Source organism: Apodemus sylvaticus, chromosome 22 (genome assembly GCF_947179515.1).
Source record: "Apodemus sylvaticus chromosome 22, mApoSyl1.1, whole genome shotgun sequence".
NCBI classification, from domain to species: domain Eukaryota; kingdom Metazoa; phylum Chordata; class Mammalia; order Rodentia; family Muridae; genus Apodemus; species Apodemus sylvaticus.
Window position 1 is genome coordinate 16,250,288 of NC_067493.1, and position 24,894 is coordinate 16,275,181.

At 47.6% G+C, this 24,894-nt stretch overlaps 1 protein-coding gene across 4 annotated transcripts in view; it reads left to right on the plus strand.

The window, feature by feature from the left end:
- The first annotated feature begins 3,588 nt into the window (after positions 1–3,588).
- Positions 3,589–24,894, plus strand: part of Katnal1 (katanin catalytic subunit A1 like 1) — a 52,402-nt gene continuing 31,096 nt past the window's right edge. The window contains exons 1-4 of one of the 4 annotated variants that reach the window (XM_052169102.1): positions 3,589–3,774; positions 5,797–5,894; positions 10,511–10,686; positions 12,315–12,475. In XM_052169102.1, the coding sequence (XP_052025062.1) occupies positions 10,525–10,686; positions 12,315–12,475 (323 nt within the window). In that variant the 5' untranslated portion in view covers positions 3,589–3,774; positions 5,797–5,894; positions 10,511–10,524. The other 3 variants (XM_052169101.1, XM_052169103.1, XM_052169104.1) reach the window with 3 other exon arrangements.

Genomic DNA, 24,894 nt, shown 5'->3' on the forward strand with positions numbered 1-24,894 from the left:
GTAGAGGAGTTGGGGAATAATACAATAGACAGATGGAAAGCTCTAAAGAGAGCAAGGGTCACAGGTCACCACAATGGGTGATCAGCAACATCAAACTCTAGAGGCCAAGAAGTCCGAGATCCCAAGAGAAACAAATCTATGACTGCATCAGTGTTGTGATCATAAAAAGAGAAAGAGGTTTAGAGAATATGGTATAGGGCGGTGTGGGGGAAGGGGGCCTCAGTGGGCCCATGCCAAGGCATCCCTTCCCCCAAGGGACCAGACTCACACTATGACACACACCAGCATAGTATAGAAGAGAGTTTATTCAGGGCATGGGATGGGAGTTAAGGGGGTAGTGGAGGCAGAGAAAGGCAGAGAGAGGGAGAGAGTAAAGAAGAGGAGGCCAGCCATGACCACGTGGAGAGAGGGGGAGGGGAGGAGAGCCCAAGAGAGGGGAGAGAGAAGCTGAGAGTGAGAGAGGTAAGAGAGAGATAAGAGAAAGAGGGAGTAAGAGAGAGGAGGGGTCGAGCATCCCTTTGTATAGTAGGCCAGGCCTACCTGGATGTTGCTAGGTATTTGTGGGGTGGAGTTTAGACAGAATCCTAACAGTATGTCTCCTTATAAGAGTGATTTAACATTAATTTTCAACCCTGGTTTTGGGGTTGGGTTTGTATAGTACTGTCACTTTAATGGCACAGAACATGGTAGTTTGAACAAGTGTGGCTCCCATAGGCTCATGTATTTGAATGCTTGGTCCCCAGTTGGGGGAACTGTGTGGGAAGGATTAGGAGGTGTGGCCTTGTTGGAGGATTACTGAGGATGGGCTTTGAGGTTAGAGGCCCACAGTGTTCCCAGTTAGCGCTCTCCCTCCCCTTCTCTGTCTCTCTGTCTCTCTGTCTCTCTGTCTCTCTCTCTCCCTCTCTCTCTCTCTCTCTCTCTCTCTCTCTCTCTCTCTCTCTCTCTCTCTCCTGGACTGTACGAGTTAAATGCCGTTGCTTCTCTCTATAAGTTAGACATGCACAGAGTTCTGATTTTCTTTCTCTTCAAACAGATCCTAGTTGTTTCCTGCTTTCTTACATCTATTAGATAACCTGCTCTTATAGATGTAGTAAGAGTGGTAAGTGTGAAGATAGACTGACAGTTCATGTGCATAAATCAGAATATGGGGATATACACTATGGTGTGAAAATACTGGGTTCATATGTGAGTGTCCATGTGTGTTCTAGTGCGTATGGCAGCGGGAGGACCCTTAAGTGCTGTCAGGTGTTCTCACTGGCCCGGAAGTCATCAAATAGGTTAGTGTGCCCTGCCCCGTTCCCCCTCCCCCCCCCCCCATTATACAAATTGAGCGGCCACACCTAGCTTTTTCACTACCTTGCTCCTGGGCATTGAACTCAAGACTGTGCTGTGTTTTCAAAACAAGCCTTTAAAGGACGTGCCATCTCCACGGCCCCGGGGTGGGGTGGGGGTGGGTTATTGTAATTGCTGGCACTGGAGCTCCTTTGGGGAAGGCACTTTGTCTGTGTAGGAAAATACTCTGGTAACCAGGTCAGCAGCGGTGAGCAGGAAAGAGAATGTGGGCTGGGAGATGGGAAGTACTGGGGAAAGAGGATAGGAGAGAAGGCACTGTAGAATGCTGGGCAGGGGCAATGTGGCTTCTGCTAGAGGAATTGGAGTCCACGGATGGAATGCCACAGGGAGGGGCAAAAGACTTTTAAGAGAGAAGATTTCTAATTCTAGGGGTGTGTTCGAGTGAGCAAGTTTCAATTAAAAAAAAAAAAACCCACCTACTCCAGACCTTCAGAAAAAAAAAAAAAAGTGTGCTTTGCAAACAAGCAAAGAAAGGGTGTTGATTTCAGAGAGGGAGGGGAGGAAACAGAGTTGCAGGTAACTTGTGAGGGAGTCTTGAGGGCTCAGGGAAAGGATGCTGCGTTAGAAGTGACCCCGAGGTTGGGTCCCCCATGGAACAAGAGGCTGGAACCAACTGGAAGATCTCTGTGATAGGATGACTCTGGCAATGCAGTAGCTTGCTTTTCCCTCCTTTTTTGTCTGCCCCACCTTTTGAGACAGTCTCCCCTTACAGCCCAGGTTGACCTCCAGTTTGAGGTAAGTGTCCTGACTTACAGAGCCTCCCATGTTCTGAGATTGCAGGTGTTGAGCCGCTAACACCCCCGCCCCCACCGCTCCATCATGATTTATCTGTTCTTTTCTTTCACAGGTTCTCACAAATGCCAAACTGGCCTTTCATTTTTTTTATGTCGCTGAGGTTGGTCCTGAACACTTAATCCTCCTGCTTGCATTCCCCTGAATGCTGGGTCACAGAGGAGTGACACCACTTTCCATTTATGTGGTACAGGGGATCAAACCCATGGCTTTATGCATGTCAGGTAAGCTCTCTAACAAATAGGTTACATAGTCCTAATTTACTTTTCTGTTTTTTTGCTTTGTTTTTGTTTATTTTCAAAACAGGGCTTCTTTGTATAACAAGCACTGGCTGTCCTGGACTCAATTTGTAGACCAGGCTGGCCCCTGCCTCCCAAGTGCTAGGATTAAAGGCATGCGACACCGTGCCCTGCCTGTGCTAATTTCTTAAGAGGCATCATGAAAAAATATTAAGGACAGTAACTCACTTTCTCTTTTTATTAATTTCCTAACTTCCTAAGGCATTACATTCCTTTTGAGGTATATTTACACACAACAAAATGTACAAATCATAACTTCTATCCCATGAGTTCTGACAGCTATAGAGACTTCCCTGACCTAAACCTTTAGCAAGATATAAGACTTTTTTGTTTTTTTAAACAGGGTTTCTCTGTGTAGCCCTGGCTGTCCTGGAACTCACTCTGTAAACCAGGCTGGCCTAAAACTCAGAAATCTGCCTGCCTCTGCCTCCCAAGTACTGGGATTAAAGGCGTGCGCCACCACTGTCCAGCGATATAAGACTTTTTAATTGGTAAAGGACAACTCCCCCCTCGGCCAACCCAACATCAACCACTAGTCAAATATTTTGACTTTTATTACGATTGGATTAACTAGTATCTGAAAGCTACTATGTGAGGTGCCAGACTTTTATACTGTTTCATCATTATAAAGGTTTCTCTCAGGGACACAGGGATAGCTCCATTTTGCAGACTAAACTCTCAGAGCAGGCAGGTAAGGCCTCTCGAGTCATCAGCTACCAACCAGTTAGCCATGGAGCTGTGTTAGAAGCCCAGGTTGTTAATCCCGGCCCATACTACTACACTGGTGAGTTCGCAAACGTGTGCCTAAGACACATTATGGCTTCGAATTCAATGGGTGGGGATCCGTGCCATTTAGGGGTTCCAAAGAGTTCAGAATCCTCCTGTAGGCTGTGTGCACACGCCATTTTATGCAATGGCTCGTTCTCATTCCAGTCCCTGAAGGATGGCAGGATGGGGCTGCGAGCGGCCTTCAGTCCACAGAGCTGGCTCTGCAAGGTCGCCTCCATAGACAGGAGCCGCGCTCTGCCGCCCGCACACGCCCCGCCCGGATGCCGCAGGTGCAGCACCTAGGGTCTCGGGTTCCTCATCCTGTGGGGTGAGGGCTTCGTGTTCGCCACACTCGCCCCTGCACATCCTTCCCCACAGCTCCGCTTCCCAGCGCTGACTCAGCCCCACGCCCTCTCAGCAGCGCTATCGCAGCTGCCATGGCAACCGTGCGCCACCGCCTCTCCGCGCCGGCCGCGAACTAACGGACTCCGGGCAGCGGCTAACGGCACCCCGCCTCGCCCCTTCCCGTTCCTTGACAGCCCTGACCTGCAGGATCTAAGTGGTGAGCCCGAGGGGCCGGGCGTGACCGGGAGAGTCGGGCTGCGGAGCCCAGATGGGCGCAGCCCCAGTCCACAGCCTCGGCTGCCAACACCAGGCCGCTCCCCGGGAGGAAAAGCGGGAGAGCCGTGCAATATGTAGCACCGGACGCAGGGTATCATGGGTCTTGTAGTTTGGTGGCTCATCAGGCTCACTGCTTTGGCTGGGTGATTCGGGCCGAGAACTACAAAGCCCAGGGGTCCGGAGCGCGGCGACAGACCGATAAATTGGGAGCTGCTGGGATGGTGTCAAAGTGGCTCTTTGTCTGCAGGGGGCTCCGGGGTGGTCGCTGAATTGGGCGGTGTGCGTCAGGTGTGCGTCGGGCGGGAGTAGCGCAGGTGAGCCTCAGTGCTGCGCTCCGGCCTCACAGTCGCTGCACAAGCGGCCCCACCCCATCGCCACCGTGTGGGGCCTGGGCCTCCTAGGGTGCTGCCTCTCGGTGCAGAACCTTCTGTATGGCGCAAGGTCGATGCGAGACCCAACAAAGCCGTCATTAAAAGGCCTTTGCCGTTCCCCGTGAATTTCTAGGTATTTCTGCTTATTTTTCAAGTACCTCAGAACTGTTGGCATATTAGACCCATTCATTAGCGTGTGGACAGTAATATTTAAAAAGGACAAGTGTGAAAGCTGATAAAAGATATTACTGTTATTTGGTGGTGTCTGATTTACATATATATATATATATATATATATATATATATATATATATATATATATATATATATCATGTTATATATATGTGCAAAATTACATATACGTAATTTTGCATTGGGGTTCAATGTCATGGAGTAATGCTTCCACCCCTTCCGTCTCCATTTACCATGCTGAATGTTGCCCACACATTTTTGGTTCTACTTTGAAGACCAGTTAAACTTTAAATGGTTAGTTAATTTTAGCCTTTTTTTCTGGAGAGTGTCTTTAGCATTCGTTTCTTTCTTCCCCAAGCACTTGTTAGAACTCACATGTGAAGAAGGGTCTGGAGTATTTTGGGGAGGTCTTAGATAACAAACTCAGTTTCACTGACTGATGAGATTTCTTAGTGGGTTTTGAGATGTCATGATCCCACACACTTGTCTATTTCATGAAGATTGTTTGGCCTTTTACCCTCTCTGAAGTTTTCTCTCACTAGCCCTCCTTCGTTTCTGATTTTCTCTTTTCCTAGCCAGCTTTACTAGAAAGTTATCAATTTTATTGAACTTTCTGAAGAACCTTCTTTTGACTACATTGAAGTGTTTTGTATTCTTTTTCTTTCTTTCTTTTTAAGATTTGATTGATTTATCCACATTTTATTTTGTTTCAGAGACAAGGCTTCACTGCATAGTTTTGGCTAGATAGAACTCCATGTGTAAACCAGGCTGTCCTAGAACTCAGCGATCCACTTGTCTGTCTCAGAATGTTGGGATTAGGCATGGCCCAGGATGATTCCCACCCTTTATTATGTGTAGTGAGAATTTTGGTTTTTTTTTTTTAAAACATGGAATTTGCATAGAAATATTGTAAGAATTGTATTTTCTTTAATCCCTAGGACTGTTTCAGACTGTCCATAGGGGTTGATTTGCCTCAATCTACCAGGGATGTGATTTTTGCCAACAGGCAGATAGTTTTCGTGACTGTGTGATGTTTGAAATTCTGGGGACTTCTCAGAGGACTCCAAGAAGTGGGCTTGGTTGTTTATCACCATTCGTTAAGTAGTTGTACCTATGCAAAGAAGAAACAACAAGAAGAAATTAGATATCCTGATAGCAGAGATTGAACTTCCCCAAGGAACTTGACACCCCTAATCAGCAGGAAGCAGTCCTGTTGAAGGCCCTTCAACCTGGCCCCTGGCTTGCTTATCCTGTAGCATGAGTTTGAGGTTTGGTACTGAAGCCAGCAGAGTCTATGCTATTTCTCAACTATGTTTCTCTGTACCTCTAGATGTTTTGTTTTGTTTTGGCCTTTAAGTGAAGATTTCTCTCATTAAAAATTCCAGATTTTTTAATTTCAGGAATTTCTTCATATTTCATAAACAAAACTCCCAGAGATGGAAGAGCTGACCAATCACACAGACCCGAACTCAACCACCCACTTTTCATACTTCTCCAGGTATGCGGCAGAGACAGACTTGGCGATTTTCTTAAGTGCCAACTCTAAGTCCCCTCTGGTGACAGGCATCTGAAGCTCCTCCTTGGACAGGGCCCGGATCTCTTCTGGTGTTAAGCCATTGATGTGATGCCTCATTCTGTGTCTCTGGAGTCACAGGCAGAGCAGTCAGCTGCCAATCCTGCACCTGCTCTCAACACTTCGATTACTACAAAGTTACCACAGACATTCTATTACAAAGTCACACAAACATTCTATTACAAAGTCACACAAACATTCTGAGGACTATGCTACATGTGCTTTCATGATAGCACTTAGAAGTCTCCAGTCACATCCTGAAGTTTCAGAAGAGATTCTAAACAGATGCAAAAGCTGGAGAGATGGCTCAGTTGGAATAGTGCTGGCTATCTAAGCATGAAGAGCAGGGGTTCAAATCCCAACCCCCACAAAATGCTGGCTATATTGGCACATGCTTGTCATCCTAGCTCTGGGGAGGTGAAAACAGAAATCCCTAGGGCCTGTTAGCCAGCTAGCCAAACCTACTTGGCAAGCCTAAGGCCACTGAGAGACCTTGTCTCAAAAACCAGGGTGAGGCCAGGGATGGTGGTACACACTAGTAACCAAAAGGTAGAAGCAGGTCGACTTCTATGAGTTCTGCAATTGTGTGACATTTGAAATTCTGGAGACTCTTCAGAGGCTGTGGTGGTTTGAATAGCTTGTCCCATGAGAAATGGCACTATTAGGAGGTGTGGCCTTGTTGGAGTAGGTGTGGCCTTGTTGGAGGAAGCCTGTCACAGGGTAAGGGGGAGGGGGGGGTTGAGTCCCACCCAGTGCAAAAGAGACCTTTCTCCTAGTTGCCTATAAAACAGTCTCTGGTTACCTTCAGAACAAGATGTTGAATTCTCAGTTCCTCCAGCTCTATGCCTGCCTGGACACTGCCATGCTCCCCCTCTGATGATAATGGATTGAACCTCTGAACCTGTATGCCAACCCCAGTAAATGTTGCCCTGTGGCCATGGTGTCTCTTCACAGCAGTAAAACCCTATGACAGAGGGCATATAAATGGTAGGGCCCTGAGAGGCAGGGTTGTTGTTGGTTGTTAGTTACAGGTTTTTTTTTTTTGTTTGTTTGTTTTTGTTTTTTTTGTTTTTTGTTTTATGGATTTGGTTTTTTCGAGACAGGGTTTCTCTGTATAGCCCTGGCTGTCCTGCTTCCCAGAGTGCTGGGATTACAGACGTGCGCCACCACCGGCCCGGCTGCAGTATGTTAAGTAGCAGTGAGCAAGGAAGAAGCAAGATGATTTTAGATATCCTGATGTTGAAGATCAAACTTGCCTCAAGGAACTCAACGCCTCTCATCACCAGGAAGTAGTCTGATGATAACCTTGCCCCCTACCACCCCCCCCCCTTTTTTTAACTCTCTTATCTAGTGTTAGGGGGTTAAAAGGGTGGAAAAAAAGGGGTGGAAAAGGGCGGAAGAAAGAAGAACCTACAAAATAGCCAAGGTCCGGCTACAATTATGTTTCTCCTTTCTGCCTCTCTGGGGTTTAATCCCTCTAGCCCTCAAATGGGAGGTCCAGGCAGGCCCCAGCAAACTGCATCCCAGCAGGCTGTTCCTGAATGACCCACGAACTAGGGATGACTTGCTTTCTTCTAATAGTTGAAGAAAAAAGATATTTGATAACTCATAGAAATGGAAGGAAATTCTGACTTTAGTAACTATCCAGAAGTTGTATCCGGATGCAGCCACGCCCAGCTGTCTGTGTACTGCTCGTAGCTGTCTTTCTCTGGAGTGGCAGAGTCGAGTAGGTGTGTCAGAGATGGAGTGACATTTGCCCAGGCGTTATGCGGTGCTTGATAACACTGTCACCCAAGTCTCAGTGCCGTGCGCGACACCTACATTATTATTTTTATCAGAGCATACTCATGTCAAAACAAGAAAAGGGGGAGAAATGCATTAGGAATTTTAACTAGGGAGCAGCGCGAGTCGGAGGACGAAGCAGTGTGCTTGCGCAGTACACTGGGCTGTGCTGAAGAGCCTGTACACACCTCCATCCCCAGAGGAAGCACCCGGCATCACATGCCCAGGGTGTGTAAGAAGGCAAAGGCCAGAACAACCAGCAGACTGTAGTGGGCGGCCATCTCCCCCGGGAGGTTCCCCTCACAGAACTGAAAGATGGAAATGCGGTCAGTTTCCAAATGGCTAACTTGTTAGCCGAGCAAGGAAATGACTGGCCGGCGGGGAGCTGGACTGTAGCAGGCACGGAATTGTGTCTGGAGAAAATAAATTTGTTTAAAATTATTAGCCTTTTGGCACAAACGGTGGCTCAAAGCGTTGAGGGCACCATTAATCAATTAAAAACCAAAGCAAATGATTTTGAGTGGTTTTCCTTGGCTCTCAATGAGATGGCAGCTGTTAGCAATACTGCTCGGTTGTTTACTTGACAAGTCAGCTCTGAGCCTGAAGTTATTGAAAAGAGAGTTGACGAATGGTTGTGTGTCGAGGGCGGCGAGGACATACGTACAGTGTTTTCAAGGCATCGAAACACCAGTTCCATACAACTCCAATCTGAGAAGATAACATTAGAATGACGGTTGTAAGCATCAGCGTAGAACGGAGTGGGCTCAGGTGGGCTTGGCATGGTGCTATGAAAATGGGGATGAGATGAAGCTTGTCGTTATCTGGTGTTAATTCTACGGTGCTTTGCAGATAATATGTCCATATGTCCTGGGGTCAGGGCCATGCAGGGTTAGTATCGGCCCTGATGGAATTAGCTGTTGTCCCTTCCATGGCTCGGTGTCAAGAGTGACAACAGCGCCTTCCCTCACCTCGGCCACACAGCTGCCTGATGCCTTAGTAACACCAGGTTTTAAGTGTAGGGTATTGTCTTAGTCAGGGTTTCTATTCCTGCACAAACATCGTGACCAAGAAGCAAGTTGGGAAGGAAAGGGTTTATTGAGCTTACACTTACCCATTGCTGTTGATCACTAAAGGAAGTCAGGACTGGAACTCAAGCAGGTCAGGAAGCAGGAGCTGATGCAGAGGCCGTGGAGGGATGTTTCTTACTGGCTTGCTCAGCTTGCTCTCTTATAGAACCCAAGACCACCAGTCCAGGGATGGCACCACCCACAAGGGGCCCTCACCACTTGATCACTAATTGAGAAAATGCCCCACAGCTGGATCTCATGGAGGCACTTCCCCAACTGAAGCTCCTTTCTCTGTGATAACTCCAGCCTGTGTCAAGTTGACACACAAAACTAGCCAGTACAGGTAGAGAGGCAGGAAGTTTTCAGAATGAGAGGAATTGTCCTCAGCCACTCTTACTGAACACTAAGTGGATTTAGCCGTCTTTCTTAATGAATTCACATGACCGGTTCCAAGACAGAACAGGTGCTTAAATCAAAATACCACTGTAAAATTATTACAGTGCCAACTGGAGTTTTTACACACCATCAGGGTTGCTCAGCTTCCCGTATGGTCAGAAAATAAAACAAATGACAAGTGACGTCTCTGCTCCTCCTCAGTGTGGCCATCAGTATTCTTAGAGCTTAGGCTGGTTTCAGTGTCACCTTCCAGACTGTGACGCAAAATTTCACATTAGGTATCCATCTACTGTTGTTGGAGTTCCGTTCAGCCCAGTCTTTAACTGGTCTTGAATAGTCTGCAGAATGCATTGTTTAGTTACCCTCTGAGCAGTGAGTGAGCTGGGGCTGCAGTTTGCTAGCAGCATGTGGGAGGACTGAACCAGCTCACACCAGTTCATTAAGAAAAGACTGCACAGATGAAATACATACAGTGTTACTACAAACCGGCTCTTGGTCTTGGAGGAAAGCATAAGCATCTTTGCTGAGAAGCCTTGGGTGACTCTAGGAGACCTTAGGGAAGTCTAGAGAAAAGCCAGAATTGCTGAGCTGAAGGACTGGCCTAGAAGCCAGAGGCTCAAAGGACATCCCTGGGATCTGATGGATGGATCAGTCAGGATATTATTAAGTAGACTGGAAAGATGGCTAGGCAGAGGATGGAAAGAGCCAACCATGAAAGTTACCTGACCGGCTTTTTCCTATACAAAATCAATCCATGTTGGTGGAAAAGGGCGCGTTTAGATGCGGAAGTCTCTCAGCTCAGGGAGTGTGTTTCTCTTAGGTTTGCTGTGTGATGCAGTTAGGGCATTGAAATGTTGACGGATGTCCAAAGGCTGTCCTTGGAAGTAAGACGTGAAGTCTCACTCTTTACTCCTGGGGTCCAACAGCCTCAGTGAAAATAGCAAACGTTCAAATACTTGATGATACTCACATGATCCTTCCATGTTATAAAGAAGCTCGGGAGGACAGAGTCTTGTGAATATGTCCGACTGAGTCTGTGACTGTTATAAATGAGCAAGGAACATTCACAGCCATGTTGCCTCCTAAATCAACCAGTTGTCTGTCACCAGCCAGAGGCTCTCCATGTTATCTCCCTGGATGTCCTGTGGTTTCCTTTGTATGTATACAATTGGAAATTTAGTTCACTATTAAGGCTGTTCAGACTCTCAAGGCACTTGTTACAAATTTGATAATTGTTTTAAAAAAATCAGTGCTAAGAACATTTTTTAAAAAAAGAGCCTTGTTTTTATCGTTCAGGTGTCTGAAAGAAGATGAATTTGGCTGAGATCTGTGAGAATGCAAAGAAAGGCCGGGAGTACGCGCTTCTGGGGAATTATGACTCATCGATGGTGTATTACCAGGGAGTGATACAGCAGATCCAGAGACACTGCCAGTCACTGAGAGACCCAGCCACCAAAGCCAAGTGGCAGCAGGTAGGATGGCGGCCCACCAGGGTTCCACACGCCATGGTGGACGTGCTCTGGAAACCCAAGGAAGCAGAGTTGGGAAATTAACCAGGGCTTTTGAACATTGTTCTTATGTGTCTGAACACTGAATACATTTCACATTTTACTCTGCATGTGGTTCTGATATGCTGCCTACTTACTTGTCTGTATTTTTGACCATACATTTTAGTCTCTGAGGATACTTAATTGAATGTATTTTTAATTGTATAAATGTTCATGCTCAACTGTGTCTGCCAGCAGAGTTTTGAAGTTAGGTATTTCTCATTGCTGTCGGTGTCTCCTCTCATTTCTGTTTGTAGCTCCAACCTATTTAATAAACGCTTTCCTTGAAAGTCTTCTTACAAACGCAAATGGGCTGGTAATCTAATAAAAGGCACTCACATCTTTTCTGTCTTTTTGACGTACAACTTGATTATATAATAGTCTAGTTAATGCAAACTTGAATTATGATTCCGCCAATAATTGTTGCAACTTAAGATCCTTTTAAACTTAAAAGTACAAAGGGAGCACTTTGAAGTTTCTGTTTCCTCTGGAGCCTTTCCAGAACCTCTCCCCAATTCCCTACAAGTCAGGGATTAGTGCTCCGCTGAGTCTTGAGGGTAAATCTGGCTCATTTTCCAACAGGAGACTGACCAAGTTGTCTTGAGTAAGAACCCCACACTGTAGCTCAGGCTGCAGCCCTTGGGCCTCCTATTCCTCGGGCGTCTCCCAGGTTGGGTGCTGGCGCTTGCAGAGGGGAGCGTCTCTGTTGATGTCCCATGTGTCCTGTGCACGGGTCTGGCTTGCAATGCCCCTGCAAGGGGCTCACATGTCCTACCTACTGGCACTTGGCGCTCACTCGTGTCTGTCTGTGGTCTGTAGCTTCCTTGTGCGTTCTTATCAGTACTGGTCCAGGGAAGAGTTCTTCTGCTCTGCCCTGGAGTTAAGCACACTTTCTGGTTTGAAAGTTACTATAATTATTAAAATCAAGTGTAAACATCCAGCTTCCCCGGGCACTGTTTGCTTGTGAGGACTAGCTTGCACTGAACACCAAGATTGAAGACCGTACTTTCCACGTTGTAGGTTCTCAGTGACATTTTGAACCTTATCCAGGTCTCAAAACAGCTGAAGTGGAGAGAGGCTGTGGTGACGGGGACGGTGCCTAAGAGTGACCTGTGTGTGAAGCTCAGCCCTGCGGCAGTGGCCGGGCTCAGGACACGCAGTTCATGCTTCATGACTGTGGAGAGGGAAAAAGGGGTGAACATTTTGACCGATTTTGTTGTAACCTCTAAGGATATTGAAAGATTTAGCATAGCATCTTCAATGTCTGGGGTGGATAACTTGTTACCAATTTAAATGCTTGTTTTAAGTTACATTAATAATCGCAGCATTTTTATGAGATGCACAGCTTTTGCTTATGTGAAGAGGCATGCAGTGCAGCCCTCTCCTCCCCGCTGTCTGCCTGTCCGTCCCTCTCTTAAGAGCTGTTTGTCAGTGTTTCTGTGACTCATTTTGTACCCTTTGACAAACACTAAGGAAGCTTACACTCTGTCATAATTTATGTGCACTTTGTGTGAGCTCTGAACGGCCCCTAACATAACCGCTCCCTTCTTCAGGTACGGCAGGAACTCTTGGAAGAATATGAACAGGTTAAGAGTATCGTCAGCACGTTAGAAAGCTTTAAGATGGACAAGCCTCCTGACTTCCCCGTGGCCTGCCGAGACGAACCGTTTAGAGACCCGGCAGTATGGCCGCCCCCCGTCCCTGCGGAACACAGGTGAGGAGGCTCGGTGACCGGCTGTCCGTGCGAGGCTTTCTTTGAACAGTGTTTCTGGAACCGTTCTGGAGCTTATAAGCTTCATGTGCTTCTCGTGTTTGTTCCATGCAGGCACGCAGAGCTTACGTGTGCCCTGTCATGCCCTTGTGTTCACTTTCCTTACGGCCGTCCCGCTGACAAGCGCTCTACGATTTAGCAGGTCAGAGAAGTCTTTCAGACCCATGGTTTCAGCCTCAGACTTTCCGTTTGCTAGAGGAGACTGACTCCTTCAAATGAAGTGGTGAGGAGAGTGGACTCCTGGCTGGGCTGCCGGCGTCCTCGTGGGGAAGGCTGCTTGTCATTTCAGTGCTTTCTTGCTTACCAGTCAAACTCCTCAGAGTAGCATGGAAGGCTTGTATTCCCACTTTGTCTGTGCTCTTCTTTCTCTTTCCTGTTTTCTGTCTGCACAGTGTCTTCTTTCTCCAAGGAACACCAGCAGTTCATACCTTTGAACTGCTCCTCTCATTCAAGTTTGTCGACTGACTGGAATATTCTGCTTGTGGCCGGCCGGGGCTTGCGGACGTCTCTTTGCATTCTTTGCTCTTGGAGGCTGTGTAAAGGCAGGGGTGGTGACTCTGTTTATTTAAAAACCAAAGAGCAAACGTTCAGCGCTGGCACTGAGCTTTGCCCGCAGTAGGAGTTCAACACCCGGCGAGTAGTGCCGGTGATTTTATACGTTAGGAGACTGAGGCCAGGAGACCTGGGTGTATGAGTCCCGTTAGACCAGGATCTGCAATTCAGCCTTTCTAGTGTTCCTCCTTCTGCCTCTGCACCGTGAGGTAGCTCAGTGCCCAGAGTGTCATCCCGTAGAAAATACATTTTCTCGTAGTTGGGATCGTCTGTTCAACTAACTGTTCTTTTGAGGTTTTCCAAATTTTTTGTTGTTCTTGTTTTAAGACGGGGCCTTGTTGTGGAGCCCAGGCTGGCCTAGAACTTGCTGTAGCCCAGGCTGGCCTCTGTCTCTGACCCTCAGGATTACAGTTCCACATCACTACACCCATCTAGCTCTTTCAGAATTGCTTCCACTAAGTCACAGGTGGTTTGTGATTTTCCTGGTGAAGGCAGGTACTAGATGAGAACTCTTTTTTAAGGAATAAAAGAAGGCACCAGTTGAGGAGTCAGGGTTGTTCTATTGGAGGCCCCAGAGTAAATATTGGGGTGTGTGTGAATAACATGCCTGTGGTCCGTTGATCACCACGATCTCCCAGTGTATAATGGGGTGCCTCATTTTTTGAAAGTCATTAATTCTGCTAAAGCTAATAGTTAACAATAAACTGACATTTTAGAGTATATGCTCTGAATTGTTACGTGACTGTCATTACTTTTAGAAAGCTGTGCCTGCAGACAGTAACTCTAATATTTGTCACTTAAATGATAAAAATTGTAGATAACATTTTCCCATTTGATGATTGTCTACCTGGAAATTGTCCTTCATTAAAAGCCCCTAACTCAACCACTTCCTGCCATGTGTCCTTCCTTACATGACTATAACAAAGGCTGTATTTATTTATTTATTTATTTTGAGACAGGGTTTCTCTGTGTAGCCCTGGCTGTCCTGGAACTCACTCTGTAGACCAGGCTGGCCTCAAACTCAGAAATCTGCCTGCCTCTGCCTCCCAGAGTGCTGGGATTACAGGCATACGCCACTACTGCCTGGTGACTGCATTTATTTTTATACTTATTTTTAATACTCTTTTTTTTCCTTAAAGGCAGGGTTTCTCTGTGTAGTCCTGGTTGTCCTAGAATTCACTCTGTAGACCAGGCTGGCCTTGAACTCGGATCTGCCTGCCTCTGCCTCCCGAGTGCTGGGGTTACAGTCTGTACCCTTGCCCCCTCCAGCTACGCATAGCTCTTGGATGCAGCAAGCGCCTCTCTGAGCTCTGTGACTTAGCGACTGGGAAGGAGACTCTTATTTCCACACTGATTGAGTTACTTTTGTGTCACTGGCAATACCTGAGAAGAACAATGGAAAGGAAGGCTTGGTGCTCAAGGCTTTGCAGGGCGAGGCCCATGCTTGCCTGGTGCCCTGCTCTGAGTAGCGGCGTCTCTTCCTGCATGGCACACAGGAAGCAGAGGGAGTGAGAGAAAGGAGCCTGGGACAAGATAAGTACGCGCTCCAGGCAGCCATCTTCCAGCAAGCCTCACTTCTGACAGTTCTACGTGGCACCGTCACTGGGACCTGTGTGTAACATAGAAACCTGTGGGCACACCTCATGTTCAGACCGTAACATACATGTTAGCAACCACAAGAAAACATGGGTCAAGAGGTTGTGCAGACTGGGCTTCAATACCTGAGTGATGTGGGTTTCATAATTTAAGACCTCAGGAAGAGACTCTGTAAGCAACAGTGGCCTGCCACCCATGGAGGACGCTGACGTGACATGTGTGTAAGGCATGTTCTGCCACAAGGCGGATCAGCTAATGGTGCACTCTCAGTTAAAGGCTTTGGGAAGCTGGAATTGAGCATTATTTATTTTACTCCTTTACAAAATTTGTTTCTTTTCAAGTCATGAAGCAAAAAAATTTCAGCTGGAGATAATGACTGGTTGGCAAAGCTCTTTACAAAGACAGCAGCCGCCAGCCCAGGTTCCAGTCAGAGCCACGTCTCTGAGAGCCACAGACTATGGGGCCTCAGTGTTGTAAGTGCTCTGAACACTGATCTCAAGGTCTATGCTGTGTGTGTGTGTGGTGGGACTCTCTACCTCAGAGGATTAAATAAGAGAATTCAGTGATGAGTAATAAGTTAGATAATAAATTAAAACCAATGGCCAGCTCTGGAAAAAAGATTATTCAGATAAATAATCAAATAGTGAAATAATTAACAACCATCTCATTCAGAAAATCTTGACGTAGTTGTATTTTTTTCTCTGGCAGTTCTATATAAACTCTCAGTTTCCGGGACCCAGCAGAGAGAATACTGGATTTTCAGTGTTGAGGTTATATGGTGTCAGCAGTAGTTTTCTGGGCCAGGGCAGCAGCTCACAACCACTGGTCATGTGCTCTTTCTAAGCAGTCGCTTATTTAAGTTGTCCCGTGTCCTCATCAAGTAGGGACTGTTCTAGCACACTGATGTCCAGATGAGGAGAGTGAAGCTAAGCTTCTTATCTTTCCAAAGTCACCGTAGCAGGAAGGAGGCAGTGAAACCCGAATCCAGCACTCATCAGCCCTGGTCAGCCCTTATCAGCATTGGTGGCCTCCTGTGTGTCCCCTCTGTCCTGGGAGCACAACACACACATCCAGTAGCATTTGCGGCTACATTTCAGTATATATTCTGTGTCCTAATATCCATTTATTAAATTCTTACTCGTGGTGGTAGAATAAAGAAATTGAAAATCTTAATGAAATAAATATTAGTAATTTAAATGTAATAAAAAATTTCCCTGTGGGAGCACGGCACTGGAATCATGGTTTTAGTCAACAGGGAAGTGTTCTCTACTGCCCTACAAAGCCTTCAGGGATGCAGCTGATGTTCTTGGCTTCGGACACTAAGTGGGGCGGCCCTTTTGTGCTTCTGTCTGGTTCAGTTTATGGACTGCCCATAACTCCCTCTCCATCTTCCAGCCCAGGGTCCTGGCGCATGTGCACAGTAGCTTCTCCTGGTGCTTCTGTCCAGCCCTGTGTTTTGAGGTTAGACTTTCTGTGTCATGGATCTGCTGAATTTATTCACAACCATGTTTTAAATCACCAGCAGCTGCTTAGATTAAGCAGTCTTTTATAAGAATGTATTTCCATTGCCTTCAGTGTGACAAAACTGACCTGCGAAGGTAGGCTGGTGACTGGAGGAGGTCAGAGAGGAGGGGCCTTTGTTACTTGGATCCTTAGTGAATGGCTTTGATAACAGTTTACATCTAGGCTTGGTAAGTCTGTCTCTTTAATGAGGTGACCTGTCCTTGCAAGACTGAATCTAAGGCTGCCTGAATCTGGAACAATACTTGACGTAGCATATAGTCAATAGAATCCCCTTCCTTCCTTCCTTCCTTCCTTCCTTCCTTCCTTCCTTCCTTCCTTCCTTCCTTCCTTCCTTCCTTCCTTCCTTCCTTCCTTTTGGTGTGTGTGTGTGTGTGTGTGTGTGTGCGCGCGCGTGCACGTGTGTCTTGTGTGTGCACACATGCAGGTAGGAAGGTGTGAAGAAGATGTTGCTCTCACTCCACCTTATTCCTTTAAGACGAGGTCTTACACTGAATGGAGTTAGGCCGGAAGCTCATGTCACTGCAGTTGCAGGACCGTCTGGGCCAAAGTCAAGTCCTCTTGCCTGTACCCCAAGTGCTGCCCCCAGAGGCACCACTCTGTCCCCAAAATATTTTCTGCTCATTTTACAAAGTAAATAATGGTAGATTTTTTTCCCAGCTTTATTGAAGTAGATTTTGTATTTAAGGTATACAACTTAATGATGCGATTAGATTATGAATTAATGACTACAGTTAAACTCACCTCACTTCAATAATTTGCCTTTTTCTCTCCCTTTTGTAGTAAGAACACAAGATCTGCCTTAGCAAAATTCAGTGTACAGTACAAATGGTTAGCTGTGGTCACCTTCATGTATCCTAGATGTCCATAATTAATTTGTGTATGATTGGAACGTTGTGACAGTGTCAACCTCTGTTGTGGTCTGTCTGCCAGAGCTCCTGTGTTGGCAACTTAGTCCCCAGGGCAGTAGCATTGAGGGACTGGGTCTGTAGAAGGGATTGGGTTCTGAGTGTGGGGCCAGGGACAGATTAGTGCTCTTAATGAAGAAGGTCGTAGGTGGTGTAGGTGGTATAGGCGGGGTAGGTGGTATAGGCAGGGTAGGTGGTATAGGCAGGGTAGGCGGTGTAGGTGGTGTAGGCGGTGTAGGCGGGGTAGGCGGGGTAGATAGTGTAGGTAGTATAGGAGACAGTGTAGGTGGTGTAAGCAGGGTAGGCAGTGTAGGTGGTGTAAGTGGTGTTGGCAGTGTGTGTAGGCGGTGTAGGCGGTATAGGAGGCAATGTAGGTGGTGTAGGTGATGTAGGTGGTGTAGGAGGCAGTGTAGGCGGGGTAGGCGGGGTATGTGCCACCCTCATGCATGGCATGCCACTCCTAGGCATGGGAGCATGTCTCCTGAATGAATATCCTCGCAGGTGTGCGTTTCTCAGACCCAGACTTCTCAGCATCCAGATAAGAACAAAGACATTTCTGCTTGTTCTGGATTACCCAGTCTCAGATTTTGTTAAGCGGCACAGAATGGATGGAGAAGCCCTGTGTCCCTTCCCTTCAGCCGTGGTAACCAGCACTTTCCTCTGCAGAGCTGTTATCTGACGGTTTGAGATTGTCGATGTGAACAAGATGTCATTCTATGTCTTTCTGCTGGGTGGTTGTTTCACTTAGCACAGTGTCCTCTAGGTTCATCTTCTTTTGCAGATAGAAGAACTGTCTTCTGTAAAGCTGGCTAATAGTCCGCCTGATAGTCACCTCACAGCCTTTCTGCTCTCCTCTAAGTCACTTCCGTGTCTTGTTCATGCGGATAGGGTTAAAGTGGGCACAGGGGCATGGATGCCTCTTCAACACCCCACTCAATTTTATTTAGATATATATCCATGAGAAGGATTACTGGATCGTGTTGGATCATATGGTAGTTCTGTTTTTAATTTTTAAAATATTTCTTTGTTTTTTTTTATATGCCTGCACATATGTCTTTGTACATCTTGATCACATATGGGAAGTGCCTGCAGAAGCCAGAAGAGGACATTGGATCCCCTGGAGCTGGAGTTATAGACGATCGTGAGCCACCGTGTGGGTGTCGGGATCTAACCCAGGCACTCTACAATAGCAGCCAGTGCTCTACACTGCCGATCTATCTCTCCAGTTCCTATTTTTAATTTTTGAGAAACTTTTGGAGTTCTTCATGATAGATACACAGGTTATATTCCCATGTGGTGGGTTTTAACCAATCACGCCTTTTGGGGGAGGGACAAGTGAGATTGTATATGTGAATCTGAAATTAATCATTTAGTTTTTTCCGTATAGTAATTTTGTGACTAAAGCCCAAATAGGCCTTCTAATGCTGTTTCATCAAGCCCTGGAGGGAGGGGCTGGGGAGAGAGCCCGTGTGTAAAGGGCTTCCTGTGCAAACGTGATGACCTGGGATCGGATCCCCATTAATCTGGGCATAGAAGTGTATGCGAACCTGCAGTCCAGTGCTGGGGGTGGACATAGGAAGGTCTCTGGGTTTTACTGGCCAGTTGGTCTAGCTCAGTCAGTGAGCTCCATGTTCATGAGCCACTGAGGGAGACACTTGCCCTCTGGCCTCTGTAGATGTGTGTGCATGTGTGTGTGCGTGTGTGCGTGTGTACATGTGTGTGTGTGCGTGTGTGCATGCGTGTGTGTGTGTGTGTGTGTGTGTGTGTGTGTGCATGCTTGGGGAGTTGGTATAATGTGTCTCTACATACACTTAAGGAGATTGGTTTTCCTTAAGTCCCTGTGGGATTTCTTACAGACTTGACATTAAGGTTGTTGCCACATGTCTGTCTGAGTGCCCTGCTAGCTTCAGTAACTGTCAACACTCAAAACAAAACAAAAACAGCCAACAATAAAAAGGTTTGGGTAAGGCCGGAGTCAAGTACTGAGAGAGAGGAAGCTGAGGTTTTCTGTCTGTAAGTGTGTCTGTCACCTCTGTTCTGACTTGGGTCCTGGCTAAGGGGGTGGATGAGGCAGCCTGCTGAGCTTGGAGGGTCACACAGGGTTACCAAGGTACCTCCAAGCTTACCCTATGTGAGTGCGCATCACAGGTTGCTTTACAGCCCTGCATCCAACCTCTGGAAGGCGACCGCTGCGGGACCCATCTGCCAAGTGCTTTGTAATCGTTGGCTGTATGCCAGGCATGATTTATCTTTGACCCCATAGGCTGTGTAGTGGCAATACCAAGGCCACAGGGCTTGGCCTCAGGAGTGCCGGCACCTTTCACCTACAGAGCTGGCCACAGGCTCCTGTGCACACTGGAGGAATGCCCAGACAGAGCTGGCCCCTGCCCTGGCAGCGTTTGGTATTGTGGGAGCATATGAAAGCATTCTGGGCAAAAGGGACTCAACCTGGTGACTGATGGCCAGTGAGCGTGAGAGAATGGTGGGTCTAGGTAATTATCTATGACCGGGATTAGAGTGGGGCAGACTACAGGAGGGCAGTGGAATTATCTAACAGTGTCAGCTGAGATGGAGACTGGAACTTTAATTGTTTTCAAACACCTATTTAATGATAGTTCTCAAATGCTTTAACCTCCCTTTTAGCCCACCACCCACCAGAGGTAGTGAGAAAGAAAGGATATGGGGGAAGTGGACCGTTTTAGAAAGGTTCTTTGGAGCAACTCCTGTCTGTGTTGTCTGGAAATGGGCAGTTCAGTTCACAGGCCAGCAGGCTTAGCAGCTAGATCCACTCGCAAACCCTCCGCACATACACCAGCAGTCCGGGTAGGAAGAGTCAGGACAGCAACACAAATCAACAGTGGTGGCACTACCTCGCAGAGACAGCCAGGCCTCAGTTTCTGCTTAAGTCAGCAGGAGGAACACCAGGAGAAGTTCTTGGCTGTGCCTCTCTCAGGGAAGAAAAGATCAGCAAATATGAGAGCCCCACACGCATTGCACAGCGAGGTCTGTAAGCAAGGTTAGTTTAGTCTCCTTACTTTCCATCAAGTCCTATTTATACTCTTTCCAAACATCACATGTCCTCCATGTGTCCTGTCTCAGCTGACATCACTCTGCCAATCACCCTGAGGCTACGGAAGCACCAAGAGCCAACACAAGTTTTTTTTGTTTGTTTGTTTGTTTTTTTTTTTTTTTTGTTTTTTGTTTTGGTGAGTTTCTCTTTAAGGAGTCCCGACAAATGTAGCTAAACTATGCAATGTAAGGCAGACCAGTATATGCATGTTAGCACAGAATCCTTTGTCCTGTGTCCTTTCACATGCTAGCTTTAGCAGAGCATCCTCTCTCCTCTGTCTGCTTCAGCAAAACATTCCTTCGTGAGTCTGTCTTAGTATTTCACCTGTGTCCATTTCAGGAAAACTCTCCTTCCTGTGTTTGCCCCAGCGAAACTCCACCCAGCTGACTCTCCAAAGAACCCTTCAGTTTCCACTTCAGGAACAGACACTTTAAGGTTGTTCTTTATATGGTGCAGTAGGTATGGACTGACACCAGTGCCTGTGGTGGTACACCCATTCCCTTAACGTTCTGGAGTTATATTATCTTCTGGAATATGGATGGCCTCTGATTTCAGGTTGTTTGGAGAACGGGGGTAGAGGGGTGATTAGTCTCAATAATAAATGACATTTTCTGAGTTCTGTACATGGCTTATAATTAAGTTTTCACAACCTCCTACAAACACAGCCACTCCAGGACATGGCTGGGAGTCAGATGGGGCCAAGCAGTGTGGGCTCCCCTGAAGTCAGTGAACAGTGTCAGAAAGACACATCCTAGGATTTTATTTGGATATTTGAGACATGCTCCGCTGTAAAAACCTGGCTTTGTCTCAAACTCACGCTCTGCCTGTCGTGGCTTCTCCAGGTCTGAGACTTCAAGCGCGCACCACGCGTGTACAGTTAGATGAGAATGGCAGAGAGTGACAGACCAGGTTCAGGATGGAGACAGTGGGTCTGCAGTTGGTTCAGTTGGTTCAGCTGGTCCCACTGACAAGGGAGCAGAGTCGCGTGGTGGTTGGGGAAGCCCAGGCGTCTCCATTAGTTATTTACAGAACGTGGCCAAATGCTTGTGCTGCTAGGAGGGCTGTGCTGTCTGCCACGGTGGAAAGTCGATGCTTGGCAGTGGTGCTGATGCAGTAGTGTTGATGCAGTGGTGCTGATGTGGTGGTGCTGATGCAGTGGTGCTGATGCAGTAGTGCTGATGCAGTGGTGCTGATGCAGTGGTGCTGATGCGGTGGTGCTGATGCGGTGGTGCTGATACGGTGGTGCTGATACGGTGGTGCTGATGCAGAGGTGCTGATGCAGTGGTATTGATGCGGTGGTGCTGATGCAGTAGTGCTGATGCAGTCGTGTGGACAGAAAGCTCAGTTGGAGCAGGGTGGCAAGTGCACAGAACCTGCTCCTAGTGCAGGGTCTACTGTCAGTTCAGAGGAAGGTGAGGGTCCGGGTGTCAGATGGGGGAGGGCATCCTGTTGGGCTTTGTTCTTGATTTTAAAAGGTTCATTGTTTTTCTTATGTAAACTCTCTGTAGGCAACATCTGTCTCCTGCTACAACATACTTGAATTTTGGACATGTAGGTATTTATTACAATGAGTGCCTGGCGGTCACCCTACGCAGAGGCTCTGAGAGTGAAGTGGCTTTAGTGCCTGGAGGGTGTGAGCACCTGGCCCGGCAGGGTGGGCAGGACAGGTGTGCGGCTCCCCTGACTCTCACAGTAAGCTGCTGACTGACACCCTTACTGTGTCTTTGCTCTGATGATTCCAGAAGTCCAGCTTAGTCTATCTTTTTGTACAGACTGCACGCATGCTAATTGTTCACCCCCCCCCCACAGTCATGCCCTGCCTGGGACTCCCCAGTGTATCCCCTATGTGTATCTCCAGCACCAAGACCACTGTGTGGTGTGGAGTAGGCACACACAAGCGTTTCCTGAAGGGATGTGCACACCCCCTTTCTGCTTCGCTTTCATCCTTGCTGACTGCATTTGGTGGCTCTCACAGTGATGGTCTATTGCTGATAAGCTATCAGTTTTTATTTTTAGAATATCAGTCTCTCCCGTCACTCTTCAATGATAGTGTAGACTACCAGGCTGGTGTTTATTCACTATGCCACGATGTCCAGCTAGCTGGTTGCGCCGTAGTTTTGAAAAGCTGCTTGCTAGTACACTGTTGGTCTTTGTGACCGTCAGGGCTGAGATCACTGGCCACTGTGCAGCCCCACTGAAACCTCTTTTTAAAGAAGCCTCGTGGGTTTGTTGCTTACACAGCCTGGAAGTTGTCACAGAGTCCCCACAGTGAAGCATGACATTGTGCAGTGATGCGGCAATGGACAAAGAAATACAGAGTGGAGCCAGGGTGTCCTCTGGGACGCTGGCAGAGTCTGCTACACAAGGAATCTCCAACTGCAATGAGGCGGAACTGGAGACGTAGAGAGCACATGCGTGCTTCCCGGGAGACGTGGGGCTTGCCACAGATACCACCGACAGCTGGTTGAGCACTTCATCCAGGCCTCCTATGAGCTCATCAAGATAGTGGTGGCAGGTCACGCTCAGCGGCAGCCCCCGGAAGGCAGCTCCTGAACATGCTAGCAAGGAATCTTAGGTCATAGCTCACCAAGCCAGATGTGTGCAGGAAGAGGACTGTGGGAGGGCTTCTGAGCGGCTGCTAAGTAGCAGAGTCAGGACTGTCTCAGCTGCATGCAGCTGTCGGGGCTCAGGGCGCTGAAGGCGAGTGAGCAGGGCCCCGATCTGGAGCAGAGTCTAAGAAGGTGGACACACGACAGTCACTCAGTAGCAAGCACAGCTGCCAGCAATAGGAGGAACTTGGTGTGTGCTGAGAGGAGAGAGACTCCTTGCCTTTGGCGTGGTCCTTGGCTGATGCGGGAAAGACCTTTCTGCATACACAGAACACACAAATATATAAATCAGAATTGTACCTAACCACTCTCTATCTTTCTATCTCTTCCTCAAAACAAAAAAAATGGTAAAAAGGCAGGCCTGGAGTCTCCCAAGGAGCCACAGCAAGGCTGCATTGAGACACTAAAGGCTTGGGCTTTTATTTTATGTTCTGTGCTAGACGTTGATCCCAGGGCTTGGTGTGTGCTGGGCAGGTGCTCCCCTACTGAGCCGCCCCAGATGTGCTGTGTTCCGGACAGCAATTTATCATTGTTTCTCATTCTTCGCCAGTCTCTTCAAGTTTTTTTTTTCTCCTTTGGTTTTGGTTTTCCAAGACAGGGTTTCTCTGGGTAGCCTTGGTTATTCTGGAACTCTGTAGACCAGGCTGACCTTGAACTCAGAGATCTGCCAGCCTCTGCCTCCTGAGGGCCGGGATTAAAGGTGTGCAGCACTACCGCTGTCTCTTCACATGTTTACTTGATTGATAGACTGTTTAAGGGACTAAGAATGTCGTAGAAGCAATAATGTGATATAGCTTTAGTTTCCAAAGCATCTTCTGGTCATTTTTCTGTGACCTCTTCCCCAAGTCCTCTCACACTACTGTTTGTTTATGTCTGTCTTCTCCTGGGGCAGCAGTGTCACTAGCTATATATTTACTAAAAATGGCTGTTCAATAAATGTTGAACTAGATTACACTCAGGATGAAGGGCCTGTGTAGCCTTAGAGACACCTGTGTGGTTCTCTCTCTCTCTCTCTCTCTCTCTCTCTCTCTTTGGTTTTTTGAGACAGGGTTTCTCTGTGTAGCCCTGGCTGTCCTGGAACTCACTCTGTAGACTAGGCTGGCCTCGAACTCAGAAACCCGCCTGCCTCTGCCTCCCAGAGTGCTGGGATTACAGGCATGTGCCACCACCGCCCAGCTACACCTGTATGGTTCTCAGCAGTCATTCTTATTTTTAGCAGATTCCAACAATATGAATATGCAGTGGGGGTTTTTGTTTTGTTTTTGTTTGTTTTACGTGATGGTTACTTTCCTCATGGCTGTGACAAAATCCTAATGAGGAATGACTTATTTTGACTCAGTTGTCTGGGGATTTCACTTCATCATGAAAGTTAAGGCGTGACTGCAGGAGTCCAGGCAGGCAGAAGTGTGAGGCGGCTGCTCATGGGATGGCCAAGATGCAGAGATGAGACCATAAGGCTTACACACCCCAAGCAACGCACTCCATCACCCAGGCCTCGCTTCTTAAAGGTGCCACAATCGTCCAAGGCTGTTCCACCAACCAGAGGCCAAGTGATAGCCAAAGGCCTGTGGGAGTCGTTTTGCATTAGCGCTGCGTTAGGACTCAGTGCCCCCTTGCCCTTTGAGCATGTGGGTCTTCATCCACTTCCCGTCTCGTCTCGGCTCGTCACATTCACTGTTACCCTGCTGCCTTCTATGATGCCAGGAAGGAAACCTGGGGACGAATTAAAGCCCCAGGCCTGCAGGGTTCCTTGCAGACAAAGCGGTGTGAAGAAGTCAGGGCTGGGAGGGAGGGTGGGAGCAGGGTGGGATACTGACTCCAGGCCGGATGTCGCTTCCTGTGCCTCTGACCTCATAGCAGCTGTGATTACATGCACTAGATCCTCACAAGCCTGAAACCTTTAGCACCCTGTCGTGGGAGGGGGGCCCTAGGACCCCATTCTCCCCCAGTTAATGGACTTTTCAATGGCATAGCCACTGCTCAGGTGCACAGGCTTCTCTGACCAACTCTTCTATTGGAACACACACACACACACACACACACACACACACACACACTGGGGGTGATGGAGAGAGGGAGGAGAGGAGCTAGTTCGAAAGAGCACAG